Source organism: Crocuta crocuta, unplaced genomic scaffold, assembly GCF_008692635.1.
Source record: "Crocuta crocuta isolate KB4526 unplaced genomic scaffold, BGI_CrCroc_1.0 scaffold580, whole genome shotgun sequence".
Lineage (NCBI taxonomy): Eukaryota > Metazoa > Chordata > Mammalia > Carnivora > Hyaenidae > Crocuta > Crocuta crocuta.
The window spans coordinates 3,552,644-3,569,719 of NW_027527940.1; the positions used below are offsets into that span (position 1 = coordinate 3,552,644).

Consider the following 17,076-nt stretch of genomic DNA (forward strand, 5'->3'; position numbering starts at 1 on the left):
GCAGCATGTCCGCCATTATCAACATCCCCCACCAGAGCGGTCCATTTGCTGATGGACCTACACTGACATGGCACCACTACCCCAAGTCCAAGGTTTATGGAGGGTTCATTGTTGGTGTCGTCGTACATTCTGTGGGTTTGGACACATGTATAATGGCATGTATCCACCATTATAGTTTCAGACAGAGTGGTTTCAATGCCCTGAAAATCCTTTTAGGAGAGCCCATTTTTATTTTATAATTTTTTAAAGGTGGGCAGAAACAATTTTCTTTATTATTATTTAAATTTACATCCAAGTTAGTTAGCATATAGTGCAGTAATGATTTCAGGAGTAGAATCCAGTGATTCATTCCCTACATATAACACCCAGTGCTCATCCCAACAAGTGTCTTCGTTAGTGCCCCTTGTCCATTTAGCCCATTCCCCCACCCACAACCCATCCAGCATCCTCAGTTTGTTCTCTGTATTTAAGGGTCTCTTATGTTTTGCCCCCCCTTCCTGTTTTAATGTTATTTTTGCTTCCCTTCTGCTATGTTCATATGTTTTGTATCTTAAATTCCATGTATGAGTGAAATTATATGATATTTGTTTTTCTCTAAATTCATTTAGCATAACATACTCTAGTTCCATCCACATTGTTGTGGCAAGATTTCCTTCTTTCTGATTGCCAAGTAATACTCCATTGTTTATATGGAGTGTGTATATATATATACACACTCCATCTGTAGGTGAATATTTGGGCTCTTTCCATACTTTGGCTACTGTGAATAGCACAGCTATAAACACTGGGGTGCATGTGCCCCTTCAAAACAGCACACCTGTATCCTTTGGATAAATACCTAGTAGTGCAATTCCTGGGTTGTAGGGTAGTTCTATTTTTAATTTTTTGAGGAACCCCCATACTGTTTTCCAGAGTGGCTGTACCAGTTTGCATTTCTGCCAACAGTGCCAAAGGGTTTCTCTTTTTCCACATCCTCGCCAATGTTTGTTGTTACCCGAGTTGTTAATTTTAGCCATTCTGACTGGTGTGAGGTGGTATCTCATTATGGTTTTGATTTGTATTTCCCTGATGATGAGTGATGTTGAGCATTTTTTCATGTGTCTCTTAGCCATCCAGATGTCTTCTTTGTAAAAGTGTCTATTCATGTCTTTTGTCCATTTCTTCACTGGATTTTTTCTTTTTTGTATTTTGGGTATAGAGTTTGATAAGTTCTTCATGGATTTTGAATACTAACCCTTTATCTGATATGTCATTTGCAAATATCTTCTCTCATTCTATCCGTTGCCTTTTAGTTTTACTGATTGTTTCCTTCCTCATGAAGATTTTTTTTTTATCTTGATGAGGTCCCAATAGTTCACTTTTGCTTGTTTCCCTTGCCTCCAGACACATGCTGAGTAAGAAGTTGCTGCGGCCAAGGTCAAAGAGGTTTTTGCCTGCTTTATCCTCTAGGATTTTTTTAAAAATAGTTTATTGTCAAGTTGGTTTCCATATAACACCCAGTGCTCATCCCCACAAGTGCCCTCCTCCATGCCCATCACTCCCCTTCCCCTCTCCCCCACCCCCATCAGCCCTCAGTTCTCAGCATTCAAGAGTCTCTCATAGTTTGCCTCCCTCTCCCCAGTTATTTTTCCCCTTCTCCCCCATGGCCCACCATTAAGTTCCTCCTAATCCTCCTATACGTGCAAACATATGGTATTTGTCCTCTGCCTGACTTATTTCGCTCAGCATAACACCCTCAAGTTCCATCCATGTTGCTACACATGGCCAGATTTCATTGTTTCTCATTGCCATGTAGTATTCCATTGTGTGGATAAACCACATCTTCTTGATCCACTCGTCCGTTGATGGACACTTAGGCTCTTTCCATGTTTTGGCTATTGTTGAGAGTGCTGCTGTGAACATTGGGGTACATGTGCCATGTACATGTATGCATGTATGCGTCACGCACTCCTATTTGCATGAAGATATTTGCAAATGACATATCAGATAAAGAGTTAGTATTCAAAATCTATGAAGAACCTATGCATCAGCACTCCTGTATCCCTTGGGTAAATTCCGCAGTGCTATTGCTGGGTCATAGGGGAGTTCTATTTTATAATTTTTTTACAAAAAGCTATATGAGGGGTGCTTGGGTAGCTCAATGGTTGAGCATGTGACTCTTGATTTCAACTCAGGACATGATCTCACCAGTTCGTGAGTTGGAGCCCTGAGTCAGGCTCTGCACTACCAGATTCTCTCTCTTCCTCTCTCTCTTCCCCTCCCTGCCTCTCTCTGTCTCACACACACTCTCCAAAATAAATAAACTGGAAAAAAAAGAAATTAAAAAAACTGTATGATGAAACCCCTACAGAGGATACAACTTAAAGCTCAAGTGTTAGAAGCACTGCACCTGAAAACCAGTCAGCCGCAAAGATTAAGCAATGAAGTAACATTTGTCAGTTAAGAAAGTCACATGAGCCACACCGTTCTATGGAGCTAGCACTTGCCAAAGCCACACCTTCTTCATTGGTCTCTTCCCTCTTGTGTTCCTTCCTTCTGCTCCCGAATGTATAAAGCCTGCACTCTGGGGCAGGCACTGTGCTGTAAGAGGCAGCCCATATACCAGCACTGCTTTCCTAGGGACTCAAAGGTGGTGTAATAAATCCCAGGAATTCCAGGCCCTCCGACAGCTCCCTAATCCATCTGAACTATGCCTGGGTGCTTTAGACCCATGGTGCTCCACCTGGCTGCACGTCAGAGCCACCTGGGCAGCACCTTGTTCAGAAGGGCCCACACTTAGTTTAATGCCCTGCTGTCACAGGCTTGAAATCCTTCATAATTTCTGAACAAGGAGTCCCGCGATTTCATTTTGCACCTCGATCTGACCCACAAATTATGTAGTTGATCCTGCAGGCAGCTTTTAAGTATCTCCAGGCTCGGGGTGAAGCCAGACCAGTAGATCAGATTTCCCAGAGGTGGGACCCAGGCCTGTGTACTTTGGAAAGCTCCCCAGGTGACTGCAGTGGGTGGCCAACTTTGGGAACCACTGGTGTGGGAGAGACGTCCTTACCTGGGGTGTCCTTTGTGTGTTGTAGAGGACATGGGATTCACCTGGAGCCCTTTCCCAGACTCCACACACTGTTGTAGAAACTGATGTAGAAACTGATGAATATTCCAATTCCTAAATATTCTGATCCCACCGGACCCCAGGCAGGAAGTTTCAGTGAACGTGACCTTTGTCTGTGAGACAGCCCCACTGTGTTTGCAGTTCCCTCGTGTGGGTTGCTGTAACGGACTGCACGTGAACTGTCAGGACCTGCACAGTTGGGGCACAGTGGTCCCTTGATTGTGACTTCATATCCATACGGCGGTGTTCCCTGTGACACTGCTAATTGAGCACACCCATCGAGAGCGGCATGGCAGGAAGTGGGATGGGCCTGGGCAGCAACCCTGGCTCGGACTCATAGCTGTGGGGTTTGGGCATGTTTTCCTTGTGCCCCAGTTTCCTTGTTAGTAAAATGAGCATCGTAATACCCAACTCATGAGGGTGCTATGAAGATCAAGTGAGATAAGACATACAAAGAGCCTAGCACATTGCCTGGCACATAGTAAGTGGTCCGTAGACTTTGGTATCCTATCTCCTCTAAGACAAAATGTCCTCGACTCCTAAACTGTCCTTTTACTGAAAGAAAATGTATCTCATTATTATAGCAACAAGGAAGAAATACTGATATTCTTCAGTTGGCATACTTATCAAATATGCAATTTGTATTCATACAGCTCATGGTTAGGTCAAGGTGTCAGAAGGGTGGATTGTACATGTACAGGTACACGCACATATTATAGATCAGACATATATACACACATATATGCATATGTGTAGAGGCATGTATGTGTGTATACAAATAGAGACAAATGCACATATATGTATACTGTATACACGTATATGTACATATACATATGCACACATATATGACAGACCCCTACTGTGCAGTACATTTAAAAAAATGTTAATTAATCCAGGGCTCCTGGTAGCGTAGTTGGTTAAGTGTCCGACTATGGCTCAGGTCATTATCTCGTGGTTTGAGGGTTTGAGTCCCGTGTCAGGCTCTGTGCTCACAGCTCAGAGCCTAGAGCCAGCATTGGATTGTGTATCTCCTTCTTTCTCTGCCCCTCCCCCACCTGGACTCTGTCTTTCTCTCAAAAATAAACATTAAAAAAATTAAAAATAAATAGTTAAAAAATAAAATTAAGTTAAAAAAAAGTTTCTCAGCTGAACAACAAAAGTAATGCTTATTATAACCATTCAAACATCAAAGTAACCTAAAAGTAACTAAATTAAGGTGACTAACATTACTTCCCCACTCCTATTCCTACGCTTGTAGGGCAGCCATTTTTAAACATATCTTTAATTTGAAGTTTAAATAAATAAATCTTACATGGATTTTTTCCGTTGTTTTTCTTCTGCTTCCACACACACCCTCCATTTGGGTACATACTGCATTGCCATTCCATAATTTTCTTCATTTAACAGTATAATACGGACATGTTTGAAGTCAGTGCATATGACTCCTCTAGTGGTTTTCAGTATCTGCTGGCATTCTGCAGGCTGGACGCACCACTCTCCCTCCATCCCCTGGTAATGGGCGTTCTGTATCTTGCTGGAGAAGATGCAGCGGCAAACAACCTTTTATAAAAATTTAAATACTAGTACTTCTACTTCTTTGGGATAGAGCAGGGATAGAGTCTCCAGCAGGTTATAACCCAAGAGCAGACCAAGCAAAGCCAAACAAGGAATAGTAAGTACACCCCCCACCAACACCACCTTTCATTGGCGTGCCAGCCACATCCCAGGCATCAGTGGGCACTCCAAGCTGTGAACGTGAATGAGACACAGTCTGACTTAAAGCAGTTCGTTCATCAAAGCAGCATTCTATTAAATGTCAAAACCAGGGTCACACATGATATATATCTTAAGGTCCACATTGAAATCATCCTAATGGTGCCGAATCCAACCACTACTCCAGCCCTAGACTCTAACAAGTCCCACTGACCCTGGAGCTTTGCATGAAAAGCCCTTTCGTGCAGCTTCCTTCCAATTACGATCAAAGTAGGGAAAAAAAAAACCACGTCCAACTAAATCACAGAGGTCACGTTAACTTCCTTTCCTAATTCGGCCAGTGGTTTATCCACTCACAGTTTGCTCCCTCATTTTCTTCCAGAAGCTAAAGGTGAAAGAGAAGCTTCCCCCGGCAGAAAGCCCTGTGTCTCGTGTCGGGCCTTCGACACACATTTCAGCGATGCATTTACAAGAAGATAACTAAACAGTTAGTTACAAAACGAGGCTAAGTCGTAGAATAACTTTTGAAAGCACATTTAACAGGATTCAACAGATTTTTTAAAGCAGCTCTGAAATAGTGTTGCCAGAATTGTTTTTACTCGGTGATTTTTACTGCACAAATGTTTAAATGCTGTGGCACCCGTGGAGATGTGCAGCTCATGTTTGCTTGGAGAAATCACCGACTGTTTAGCTGCCAGGAGGGCATGGAGCCACCAGCCTCCAGCTGCAGCGCCTTCAGGGCCTTCAGCTTCCCTGCAGCCCCTGCCAGGGACTGAGTGTGGAGGGAGGCTAGACCTCAGGCCTTCCTGGAATGGGTGTTCTTGACTCCGGAGCTCCCCAGAGGAGGAAGAGGCTGACCGGTCCGCCTCAGCCAGGTCTGCATTGCGATCTGGAGCTCTCCTTGCCCATTCTTGCATCCTCCTTCCTTTTCGTAATGTCAGGTCAGCCTTGTGATCTGGGACTCTGGCCAATCTCGTTTCCTCCCCTGCTATGCTGCACAGCGTCTGTTAACTTCCCCACCTCACTTCTCAGTGTCTGCTTTCTGGGGTGTCTGATTGACACAGAACTTCCAGGGCAATGTAGGAACATCTCGTTCAGAGGGCCAAGGAGCCCGAACATGTCCCCTGGCCCCTGGACGTTCTTGCACCAGGCTCTGCTGAAAATGAATTATGACCTGCCAAAGTGAAACTGACCATTTCATTTCCATTATTCAGCTGGGACACAAAAACCAAATGTGAGGAAAAACAAACTCATATATACTCTGGAATTCGACTTTAGTTACCCAAACTCTTTCTAAGAACTAAGGCGAAAAACATTATTTTGGTACAACTTTGGTGTTTGCCATGAACTGAGTAGGACCAGGGCATCATAGTCAAAATGAGAGGATGGGGGCGTCGGACTTCGGCTCAGGTGATGATCTCGTGGCTTGTGGTTTGAGCCCCTTGTGGGGCTCTGTGCTGACAGCTCAGATCCTGAAGCCTGCTTCAGATTCTGTGGCTCCCTTTCTCTCTGGCCCTTTCCATCTCATGCTCTGTCTCTCTCTCCTTCAAAAAACAAATAAACATTAAAAATCTCTAAAAAAATAAAATGAGAGGACATTATTTCCATCCCTGTCACTTTAATTTTGGTTCCACTTGGAGCACTATTGTTCCTGGTAAGCTTCCTTCCCTTGTCCTTCCACAGACTGAGAAGGAAATGAGTGATGATTGCATTCTTATTGCAGGGGAGTTTGGAGAAGTATATAAGGGGCGTTTGAAACTTCCAGGCAAGAGGGAAATCTATGTGGCCATCAAGACATTGAAGGCTGGGTACTCGGAGAAGCAGCGCCGGGACTTCCTGAGTGAAGCAAGCATCATGGGCCAGTTTGACCATCCCAACATCATTCGCCTGGAAGGCGTGGTCACCAAGAGTCGGCCCGTCATGATCATCACGGAGTTCATGGAGAACGGTGCTTTGGATTCTTTCCTCAGGGTAAGAGCGGCTCCGGGGTCTGGGTGATGTTCGCAGTGTTGAATGCTGGGCAGACACGTCTGCATGAGGGTGAGCTGCCACATAGGAATCGCCTGATGAAATGTGGGTGGGCGTTGGAGATGTTCGCGAGGGTGACAGATCTGTTCCTGAAAGGGTAGAACAAAGAGGAGCCTGTGGACCCCTCAGAAGGAGGATAGCGTAGAGTAGGGCCTCGATAAATACTTGGTTGGATGAATAGAGGCGGGTGAAGAATGGCCATCGGCATCTGCATGAATCACGGAGATTGAGGAGACTTCAGCTGCTATGCTGCCCTGTGTGATTCACACAGACGCCAGTGGCCATCTCTGCCTTTTCTCCAGCGCAGAGGAAGCACCCTCCCCGCCTGCTCCCTTCATTTGCAGCTCAGAGATACAACAGTCTGCCCTTGTCTGATTCCCGGGCCACCCGCCCTCTGAAGGGGTAGTGACAAGGCAATGTGGCTCCAACCTACAGCAGAGGTGGGGGTACCTCCAGGCCGCTGACGGCAGGGTCTGTAAGTGATTGTTGTCAAAACATGCTCATGTGGAGTCATGCTGGAGTCGCTTTCATTTCTAAGGGACATCACAGAGTTCCTCAGAGCAGGGGTGAGTGAGAATAGCCATGATGCTGATGCCTGTGGAGTGGCAGCTGACTGAGCATAGGCCAGTGAGTGAGTCCTGCCTCAGCTGAGGCTTGAGAGCAGAGAGTACACGGGCAGCATCACAATGGAGCACGGCCTTCTGAGTGAGGACTTCAGGGTAATACCAAGTGGCAGGCTGTGCATGTCACCAGAGCTACCAAACAGTAGCTGCGGCTGCAGATCAAAGGATCATTCATATACTTGGTCTTGAAATATTCATGGGGTGAGCACTGTGGTCACGCACCATCCTGGGTGCTGGGCCTACAGAGATGAAAGCGACATTGCTCTACTGCTACGTAGCAGATCACCCAAGAGTTCAGTGGCTTAGCACAATTTATTTTGTTTGTGAGTCTGCAGTGTGGGCAGGGCTCGGTGGGGAGATCTCTGTTCCATGTAGGATCAGCTGGGGCACTTCAATATCTGGGACCCGGAATCATCCAATCGTTCACTCACTCATCTGTCTGACAGTTGATGTTGGGTGTCAACTGGTGTCTTTCCAGGTGGCCTGCTTGGGCTTCCTCGCAGCAAGCTGGGTCCCAGGAACAAACATCCCACGAGAAGGCAAAGGCTGTGCCACTCTTGGAACCTAGCCTCAAGCCCCACAGCACCCTTCAACTACTGTGATATGACTCTCCAGATCCAAGGGGAGGAAATGGGCCCCACATCTTGATGGGGGACAGCAGCATGATGTTGTCTTACACATAAGGGATGGGAGGGCCTATTGTGCCCCCGCCTTGGAGACTACAACCTGCCACAGAGGTCCCTGCTCTGAGGACCTTCGTGCGCCAAGTGCCCAGCAATCATCTGCCTGGATTCTGCTTTTTGTTCTGTGTGTGGTGTAAAGAGGTGTCATAAGGCTGGAGGAACTGAAATCTTCCTGGGGAAGCCAGGGAAGGCTTCAGAGAGGAGGGAGAATGATCTGATATTGGAGAATGAGGAACCCACCAGACAGACAGGGGGGCAGGCAGGTATGACAGAACAACTGAGCTGTGTATTCAGAGTTCAGGGCCAGCATGGCCTGTCTGTTAACCGTCCAGCAGCTGGTGGTGGCTCCAAAGCTCAGAAGCAGGTCTTGGGGCTGCAGTGTGAAAGGGTAGCCGGGGGACTTGTCTAGAGGCTGCATTTGCACATACTGAAACTACCTTGGCAGGGTGAACACGCACCTTTGCCTCCTCTGGGTTATTAGGCAATAGTGGCTTATTTTTGAATGAGGGGATATGCGGGGACAATGGATGGGGCAGATGTACTTTGCCTGGTACAGGCTCCTTGAGGGTATGTGCCATGCCTTTTATTTTGAAACCCCTAGTGCCTAACACAGTGAGCACCTGATAAATGCTACTTGGATTTTTTTTTTAAAAGCCGTAAAAAATTATTTCTGGCAAAAAAAATATGTGGGAATGGCAGGGGAAATGTACTCATCCTGAGCGTCCATGGTCTCTTGTTCTTGTGGCCGGACCTCTCATGTCAGAGTCGAGTAGAGACTGTGCTTCCCTGGTGGCATTCGTTCATGACCAGGGATCTTCTCGTGAAGACAGNGGGGCAGATGTACTTTGCCTGGTACAGGCTCCTTGAGGGTATGTGCCATGCCTTTTATTTTGAAACCCCTAGTGCCTAATACAGTGAGCACCTGATAAATGCTACTTGGATTTTTTTTTTTTAAAAGCCGTAAAAAATTATTTCTGGCACAAAAATGCGTGGGAATGGCAGGGGAAATGTACTCATCCTGAGCGTCCATGGTCTCTTGTTCTTGTGGCCGGACCTCTCATGTCAGAGTCGAGTAGAGACTGTGCTTCCCTGGTGGCATTCGTTCATGACCAGGGATCTTCTCGTGAAGACAGCTGACTAAATGTGAACAGAAGACCATGTTAGGAGAAAAAGGACTTTCTGGGACCAGCCTCCAGACCGTTTTAGGAGTCATTTATTTCCTGTGAGTTACTTGATTGAACTTCTCAGAGTCACAACACGATTTAAAGCCTGTGATCAGACTTTCTCCCTGAAACATGCAGGGAACAAGGAAATTCATTCTCAGGAGGCTGCAGAGAATCAAAACCCTACACTGATGCTCCATACAGACCTATTTCCATGCGAGGCCCAAGACCTACAGACATGGTGAACACCAGTGTTTGTCATGGTGATGAGGCCTGGGGGTGGGAGAAGAGCCAGAGGCAAGAGGGGAACACAGAGAGGCAGAGGAGAAGGGATGGCAAGTAAGGAGTGGCGGGGCAGGCTACGCCAAGAGGAGAGGGGAAATGAAGCGTTTCTGACTCCTCGCACGGCATGGAGACAGGTAATCTATAAATCTAATTTCAGCCTTACTACCAAACCCTGGAGCATAGCAACATTAATTGATGTATCTGCTGCTTGGTAAAATTGAAAAGTAGGTCATCAGTTCAGTTCTGCAGGGTCCATCTTCTGGGAAGTAGTATAATTTTAGGCTCACCATTCAGAGAAGAAAGGAAAAGAGTTAGTCCTCAATTTGTGCAACTGCCCTTGCCCCGAGACACACACACACACACACACACACACACACACACACACACACACACCGTTTACACTGGGCACAGCAGCTTTGGAGAGTGGCTGCAGCTGCACCTTTGGGCCTGTGTCTGGGAGGCTGTGGCCACTGGGGATCCAGTGGGCACACTGGCTTCTTGCAGCCCACCCACTGCTTGTCTCCCATTGCAGGACTTAGAATCCTTCACCTTCTGGAAGGATTAGAAACACCTTATTTTCTAACCACACATTCCATAGGTTCAGTATTATCCATGTTTTTAAATGTCTGTGTCATGGATTGTGTAGCATACAAATCCATAATAGATCCTGTTGGCACTGGTGTCTCTCGCATGATCTTAGGAATGTCCCCTGAAGCCCTCTTCAATGTCCCGTGCCATAGCCAAGAAGGTCAACATGCTCTGTAGACCCTTCTTGCCTTGCTTGACCTTGTAGTTGCTGCTGGGTCATCCACTGATGGTCATAACTGGAGGACCCTTGAAAGTTACTGAGAACTATCAAATGCAGACATTTCTTATCAGGGAGGCTCATTCACGGGCTGGAGTGCATGACCATAACCCAGAGATCAGAAGGAGAATGCCAGACTGGACCTCCTGAGACCTAGGTTCTGCTTTGCATTCCGCCATGAGTCACCGGTGGCCTTTAGCAAATCTGTTAACTCAATTTCCCAATCTATAAACTAAAGGCATTGGAATTGAATGATCTTGAAAGGTAGGGTTCTTACAGTTAAAAAAAAATCTATGATTCATTCTCTTCAAACAAATCAAATAAGGGTTTCATTTCCTGAAGTGGATTTGTCAATGAAAGTTGAAATACCTAAATCCTTCCTGCCTAATAAAAGGGCCAGCAAGTGGCTTCAGTGAATTTGCCAAAAAGCAATTTCAGCAGAAAGCACTTCATGAAGGGAGGAAAGTTTAAATCACTTCACTGTGCTGTATTTCTTCTCTGTACTGCTTTTTACTGTGTGATCAGTGTGGAGCCTGATCCTTTCCCAGAGTCACTGAGAAAACTGGGCTTTTTCTGACGCGTACATCTTGGTATGCTGATGTTCCTCTCTTTGAAGGTTCTTCTTGGGGAGTTAGACCAATGAACTGAACTTAAAACAGTTGAATGTGTCAGGGAATCTTAATTGGTTTATGTCTTTAAGTTTCACCAGGATTATGAACTCAGCAGGCGGGATCCTGTCTTATCATGAAACGTGATTACCCTGCAGGTTCTAAAGAAAATATGTTGCCATCACAAAGTCAGCATATTCCATGGAAAAGGCCCTGGATGGGAATTTAAAGATTCAAATAAGAGTAGTGTATTTGAGGTACACATGTCTCTATTTTCTTTTTCTATGACCCTGGCAGACATCGTTAATCAACCATGTCACTTTTTGCTACAAAGCTTCTACACAGCCTTCTCCATACCTTTGAGGAAGGCGTTACCAGTTGATCACAGATGGAATGTCAGTGCAGAAGTAATTTGCTATCCTGGACTTAGATTCTTGTGATAAATCAAAGCCACACAGAATAATTTAAGGCTGATCACTTAAACTTTGTGGACTTCGTCTTTTCTGAAAAGCAATAAACTGTTGCCTGCCTTTCACAAAGGAGGATCAAACATATTCCATCAAGAATGACTTGCCATTCAAAAGTCAAGAAATAGAAGAGATCATTTTAGGTAATAAATGACCCAGATTTCAGGCCTGCATCATTAGGCCCCAGTCATCCACTGCTAGAGCTGGGGTGTGGAAGGTTGGGGGTTTACTGCAGATGCCAACCTGTGGAGCTCAGAATGCCCCAGGGACGAGGTTCTCCTATGTCTGGGATCCTAAGATGTGTCCCTAACATACCAGGAAGCTGCAGAGAACCCAAGTCCTGGCACCCGGTGTCCTCAGACTCTCTCACCAGGCTCAGGGAGAGCCGATTTGTGAGACATGGCTTGGCTGATAATACCAGCAATCATTGCTGTCTTAGTATTCATGGGCACCGAGCTAAGCCCCTTCACATATATTGTCTCATTTAACCTCACCAAAATCCTATGATGAATGGACACTATGTTCTTATTTTACAGATATGGGAATGATGGCCCTGGAATTTAACATGCCCAAGGGCACACAGCCAGTGAGCTGCAGAGCCTGGGTCCAGTGCAGGTCTGTCTGTCTCCAAAGCCTGGACTTTATTTTTTAATGTTTATTTTTTTATTTTTGAACGAGAGAGAGAGCAGCACAAGCAGAGGAAGGGCAGAGAGAGAGGGGGAGACAGAATCTGAAGCAGGCTCCAAGCTCTGATCTGTCAGCACAGAGCCTGACATGGGGCTTAAACCCACAAACTGACATCATGACCTGAGCCCAAGTCAGATGCTTAACCGACTGAGCCACACAAGTGCCCCAAAAGCCTGGACTTTTAACTACTTCTTAGCCTTTGTTCACCCCAGAAACTATAAGGGCGAATGACCTAAATATTAAAACAAATCACATGGTAAAGCTGCTCCATGAAGGCTTCAGTGATTTAAAGTAGAAATAGACCTATTGCCACACATTCTTCCAACATTTCTCTTCCCAGAGCTGTTTACTACCACCACCGATCCCCTCCCCAGAATCTATCTACAAGCGGGCTTCTTATGGGAGACATTCATTTTTAACCACATTGTTGTCTACACTTACAGAGAGGAAGTAACAAACTGAATTGGAAAAATGTAACCCTTGTGACTTGTAGCTGAGATACATTTTCCAACATACAGAAGTTGCATGACAACTTTCTGGGGAGGCAGGTCCCCAGAGACCTACTTAGAGAAAATGAATGGTGTTCGCAAAAGCCTGGCTAACTTCTTGAGGAGGTGTTGATTGAAGTTCATTAGCAAGGAGGAGCATTCGTATCACTCACAGCACATCCAGCTCTGGCAGATGGGCGCCATGTGCTGAACAACAGTCAGAGTTTCCAGAAAGCAAATCTGCACTTCCTTTTGGAGTTGGTTAGGAGAAAATATTGCAGAGAAGCATTCCAGGCAGGCTGGGAGGTGGTTAAGGTTTGAGTTAGCAATGGCCAGCCTGGAGCTTGGGGTGTGTCATCCCAGTGTGTTTGGGGCTCCTGCTCTGGGAGGGATCTGAGGAACGCATGAAGGGAGGATCAGTTTGCTCACTCTGATTGATCAAGGGGCAAAGTTCGAGAACACAGACCCAGGCTTGCAATCTTGCAGGAGGAAGTCTTCAACATTCACACTATCATAGTTATACCACTTGATTGGCGGGGTTTTCTCTAATAAACAGGGTTATTTTTGCAATGGCTGTTTTATTTTCCATATTTATTTTTGCATGGAAAATGCTTTTGTAGAAGTTCATGCATAGATGTGTCTCACACATACAGAAGTGAGGTAGTACACATGAATGTGTTGTGTATCACCTCACATGCAATGGGTGCTTAGTAAATGGGAGCTGTGCACTATTATGCCTGCTGTGTTTCACAGGAGGGCGCTGGGGAGTGGCTGCCTTGCCCAGGGTCTGTGTCCAGCAGTAACTTAGACTAGACCCAGGGTGTTCCGCCTCCTCTCACCTCTCCCCCAGTCAAAGCATCTCAATGCCTGGGCCAAGCTTACTTAACAGAACACTACTTACAGCCCTTCGATGGAGCAGCTGGGGCTGGCCTAGAAGAGAAAACGTGTTATTGGCAGCAAAGCACAGCATCCATTGATGTAACCAGTGTGTGCAGAAGCCAAGACCCAAGGGCTTTGGGGAGGCAGGAGGAAGGCTGATACAATCACTGAGGTCTGTCGTCAAACCTTGAAGGAGAGCATCCACCCAGGAAACAGTGAGCCCACCAGTGACTGGAGAGAGGGCAACACTGTAGGTTGGCTCCCGTTCGCTAAGAGGGTCAATGCTGTATGTTTTGTGTGTGTTTCTTCTGCCACTTACCCTTTGAGGTCTTTATGGCTATCCCAACATCAAGATTGACACCTCTGGTAGGACCCAAGGAAGACATCTTAAGCATTTAGTTCTGGAAACAGGGAGAGATGTAGCAGTCATTAATGGAGCGCATGTTTATTGAGCTCTCTCTATTTTAAGTTCCTAGCACTGGGAGTACAATGGTGACAGGAGAGAGGGTTTTGTCTTCAGAGCCAAGCAGCAGAGGCCAATGGGTAGGTGTGCCACATACACACCTAAAACTTGTGATGTGTGCTAAGAATTAAAATAAGAGAATCCATGAAAGACAGGAAGATAGTAAGAAAATGCTATAGTCATATTTGGAGGGGGGGAGTAGTTATAGAGTCATTCTCTCTGAAGAAGGGACACTTAGTGGAGACCTGAAGGGCAGGTAAGTGTTGATTGTGGGGAAGACCAGAGGGGATAGCAGGTATAGGGGCTCCAAAGAAGGAAGAGCTTGGTTTGGGAAAGGACTGAGAGGTCACCAGTCACTGTGGCTGGCAGGTGAGGTGGTGGCTGATTCCCCCGGGGTCCCATGAACCATGCTGAGTTTGGAGTTTTTCCTTAATGCAATGAAAGGGCAGCTGTTGTAGAGCTTGAAGCCAGGGAGTGGCATGGCCTGATTTATGTCTTACAAAGATGGTTCTAGCTGCTGTGTAGAGAATGGATGGCGGGGGGCAGGTGCGGGGAGGCTGTTACAGGTGATGGATGATGGCGACTTGGTTAGAAGGGAGGCAGTGGAGATGGAGAGGTGTGGATGGCTTTGAGATGTACTTTGGAGGTGGAATCGACAGGGTCGGCAAGGCAAGGAGGAGAGAGCAGAGCACTCAAGGAGAGGGATGCGGTGGGGAGGGCGGAGGGAGAAGTGAGCAGTACGGCCAGTCAGGGACGGAGGCTGACAAGCAGCAGGGCCGTGGCACCGCAGCTTCTGTTTAACCCCGGAAACCCATCTTGATCCCAGTGCCCTTTGTGTCTTGTTACAGCAAAACGATGGGCAGTTCACGGTGATCCAGCTGGTGGGGATGCTCAGGGGCATCGCCGCGGGCATGAAGTACCTGGCCGAGATGAACTATGTGCATCGGGACCTGGCCGCTAGGAACATCCTGGTCAACAGTAACCTGGTATGCAAGGTGTCTGACTTTGGCCTTTCCCGCTACCTCCAGGACGACACCTCAGACCCCACCTACACCAGCTCCTTGGTGAGTCCTTCTTGGTGTTCTCAGTAAAAGCATGACATGAGTAAAAAGTGGCTGCACACGGCTGGGCGGGGGACCCATGGCAGGGAACACTGGGAGGGACCAGCAGCTGAACTTACCTCCCACCGGGGCAGGCAGGTGCCCGATGGAGAAACAATAGCAGCTGGTGGTCCTGGTTGTCCAGGTAAGCATTTGGGCATAGGCTGTAAAGAAGGGTCAGGGTGTCTGCTCTGAAGCCACGGTGTTCTTGGCCAATGGGAAAAGGACACTTTGGAAGAGGTGATTTGGAGGAATCCGGGCAGTTGGACCGTGGTGTCAGAGACGTCCATCTGCAGAAGTGGGTGCCGGTGGGGTTGGGTACTGTGTCACCAGGCAGACCCTTGGTCCCCTCCTCTTTGTCTCTAGTGCTTCCAGACAGCTTAAAGTACTCATCTCCGTGATGAGTGCTCTTTCATAGGCATTTGCCACTCAGCTTCCCCCTCCACAGCCCAGGCAGCTCTCATCGCCTCTGTCTAGCCGTCTGGTTCACACAGTTCCAGCCCCAACCATGAGAGGTCCAAAGCAGAGCCCCTGGTCTCCTCTATTTCCCACCCCAGTTTTTCCGGCTCCGTGGTTGGACCAATTCAATGAAAGACTGAAACCTAGGAGTCGCCCTTGATTTCTCCCTGCCTTACCATCCGTGTCCAATCCCTCGGCAATTCCCATAGATTCAGATAAAATCTGCCTCTTTCTTTCCATCTCTGCAGCCCCCCACCTTATTCCTAAGCACCATTGTCTTTCACCTGGTCCCTTCTGGTCTTCCTAAGTGTCTTCTTGGTTTCTTCTTGTCTCCTTACGTTCACTCCCAGTATATTAGTATAAAAATAAAAACAATACAGAGAAGAGGAAAAAAGATAACCAAGAAACCATAATCTCCCAAGGCAGGGATCAGTAAACTTTTCCTTCAAGGCCATAAAGTAAGTATGTTAGGCTTTGTTAGCTAAGAGGCAGCCTAGAGGATATTGTGTAGATAGTTAGGTAACCCTTTAAAAAGGTATAAATACCATTCTTAGCTCATGGGCTATAAAAATCCAGGCGACCTGATAGATTTGGCGCTCAGGCCATAGTTTACCACCACCTGTCCCGAAGCATTGATTTTAATAGTTAGGCATGTCTCTTTTCACACCTGCCTCATTGCCCAAAAATTAGAAGATTTTTATTTTATAACAGTGGGATCATACTATGCCTGTTGTCCTGACGTGCATGTCTTAGGGGCATCCTTCCTGCCAAGCTGCTTTTCTCTGAGTTTGTGAACATTTACACTCCACTGAGAACGTATGGTGACCATCTTCCGACATCCTTACCAGCACCAAGGACAATCGATCTTTACCAGTTTGTCAGTCCAAAGATGAAAAGCGATACTTCATTTTGGTTTAGTGTGCATTTCACCTGACTGCTGGGGTACTACTTTACTGTCTTCTCACACAGTTTAGTGGGATTCACGTTTCCTCTTCTGTTTATTGTATGTACATGCCTTTCCCTGTTTTCTACTGGGCTGCATGCTGGTTTCTTTGGAATTTATAACAAGCCTTTTTACATTAGGGTTGTTAAACCTATGTCTCCATATATGATACAGTTAGTTTCCCCTTACCCCATCTGTTGTTCTTTGGATATTGTTTATGATATCCTTTGGCTTCCAAAAAAGGTTAATATTCTTATAGTCAAAAATAGGCATCTCTTCTCTTGTACAGTCAAAGATATGCATCTTTTCTATGTTTTCTTGGGTTTTCTGGTTTATTTAAAAATCTCTCTTCACTCCAGGGTTATAAAGTGCTTTTTTTCCTGTGCTATCTTATTGGGGGTTTTGCTCCATACTTAAATATTAAGTACACCTGAAATTTATTTATTTTTCTCAAGATTTCATTTTGGAAAATTTTCAAGCATATAGACAGCTTGATAAAATTTACAGAGCATAGCCATTACCCACCACCTAGGTTTTAGAATGACTATCTTGCTCTGTCTGATTTATTACATAACC

General features: G+C 46.2%; 1 protein-coding gene across 1 annotated transcript in view; it reads left to right on the forward strand.

Annotated features, from left to right (window-relative positions):
• The window catches only part of EPHB1 (EPH receptor B1), a 405,640-nt gene that overhangs the window by 341,168 nt on the left and 47,396 nt on the right, over positions 1 to 17,076 (forward strand). The window contains exons 11-12 of the mRNA XM_077752332.1: positions 6,543 to 6,790; positions 14,847 to 15,062. Coding sequence (XP_077608458.1) covers positions 6,543 to 6,790; positions 14,847 to 15,062 — 464 coding nt within the window. The remainder of the gene's footprint in view (positions 1 to 6,542; positions 6,791 to 14,846; positions 15,063 to 17,076) is intronic.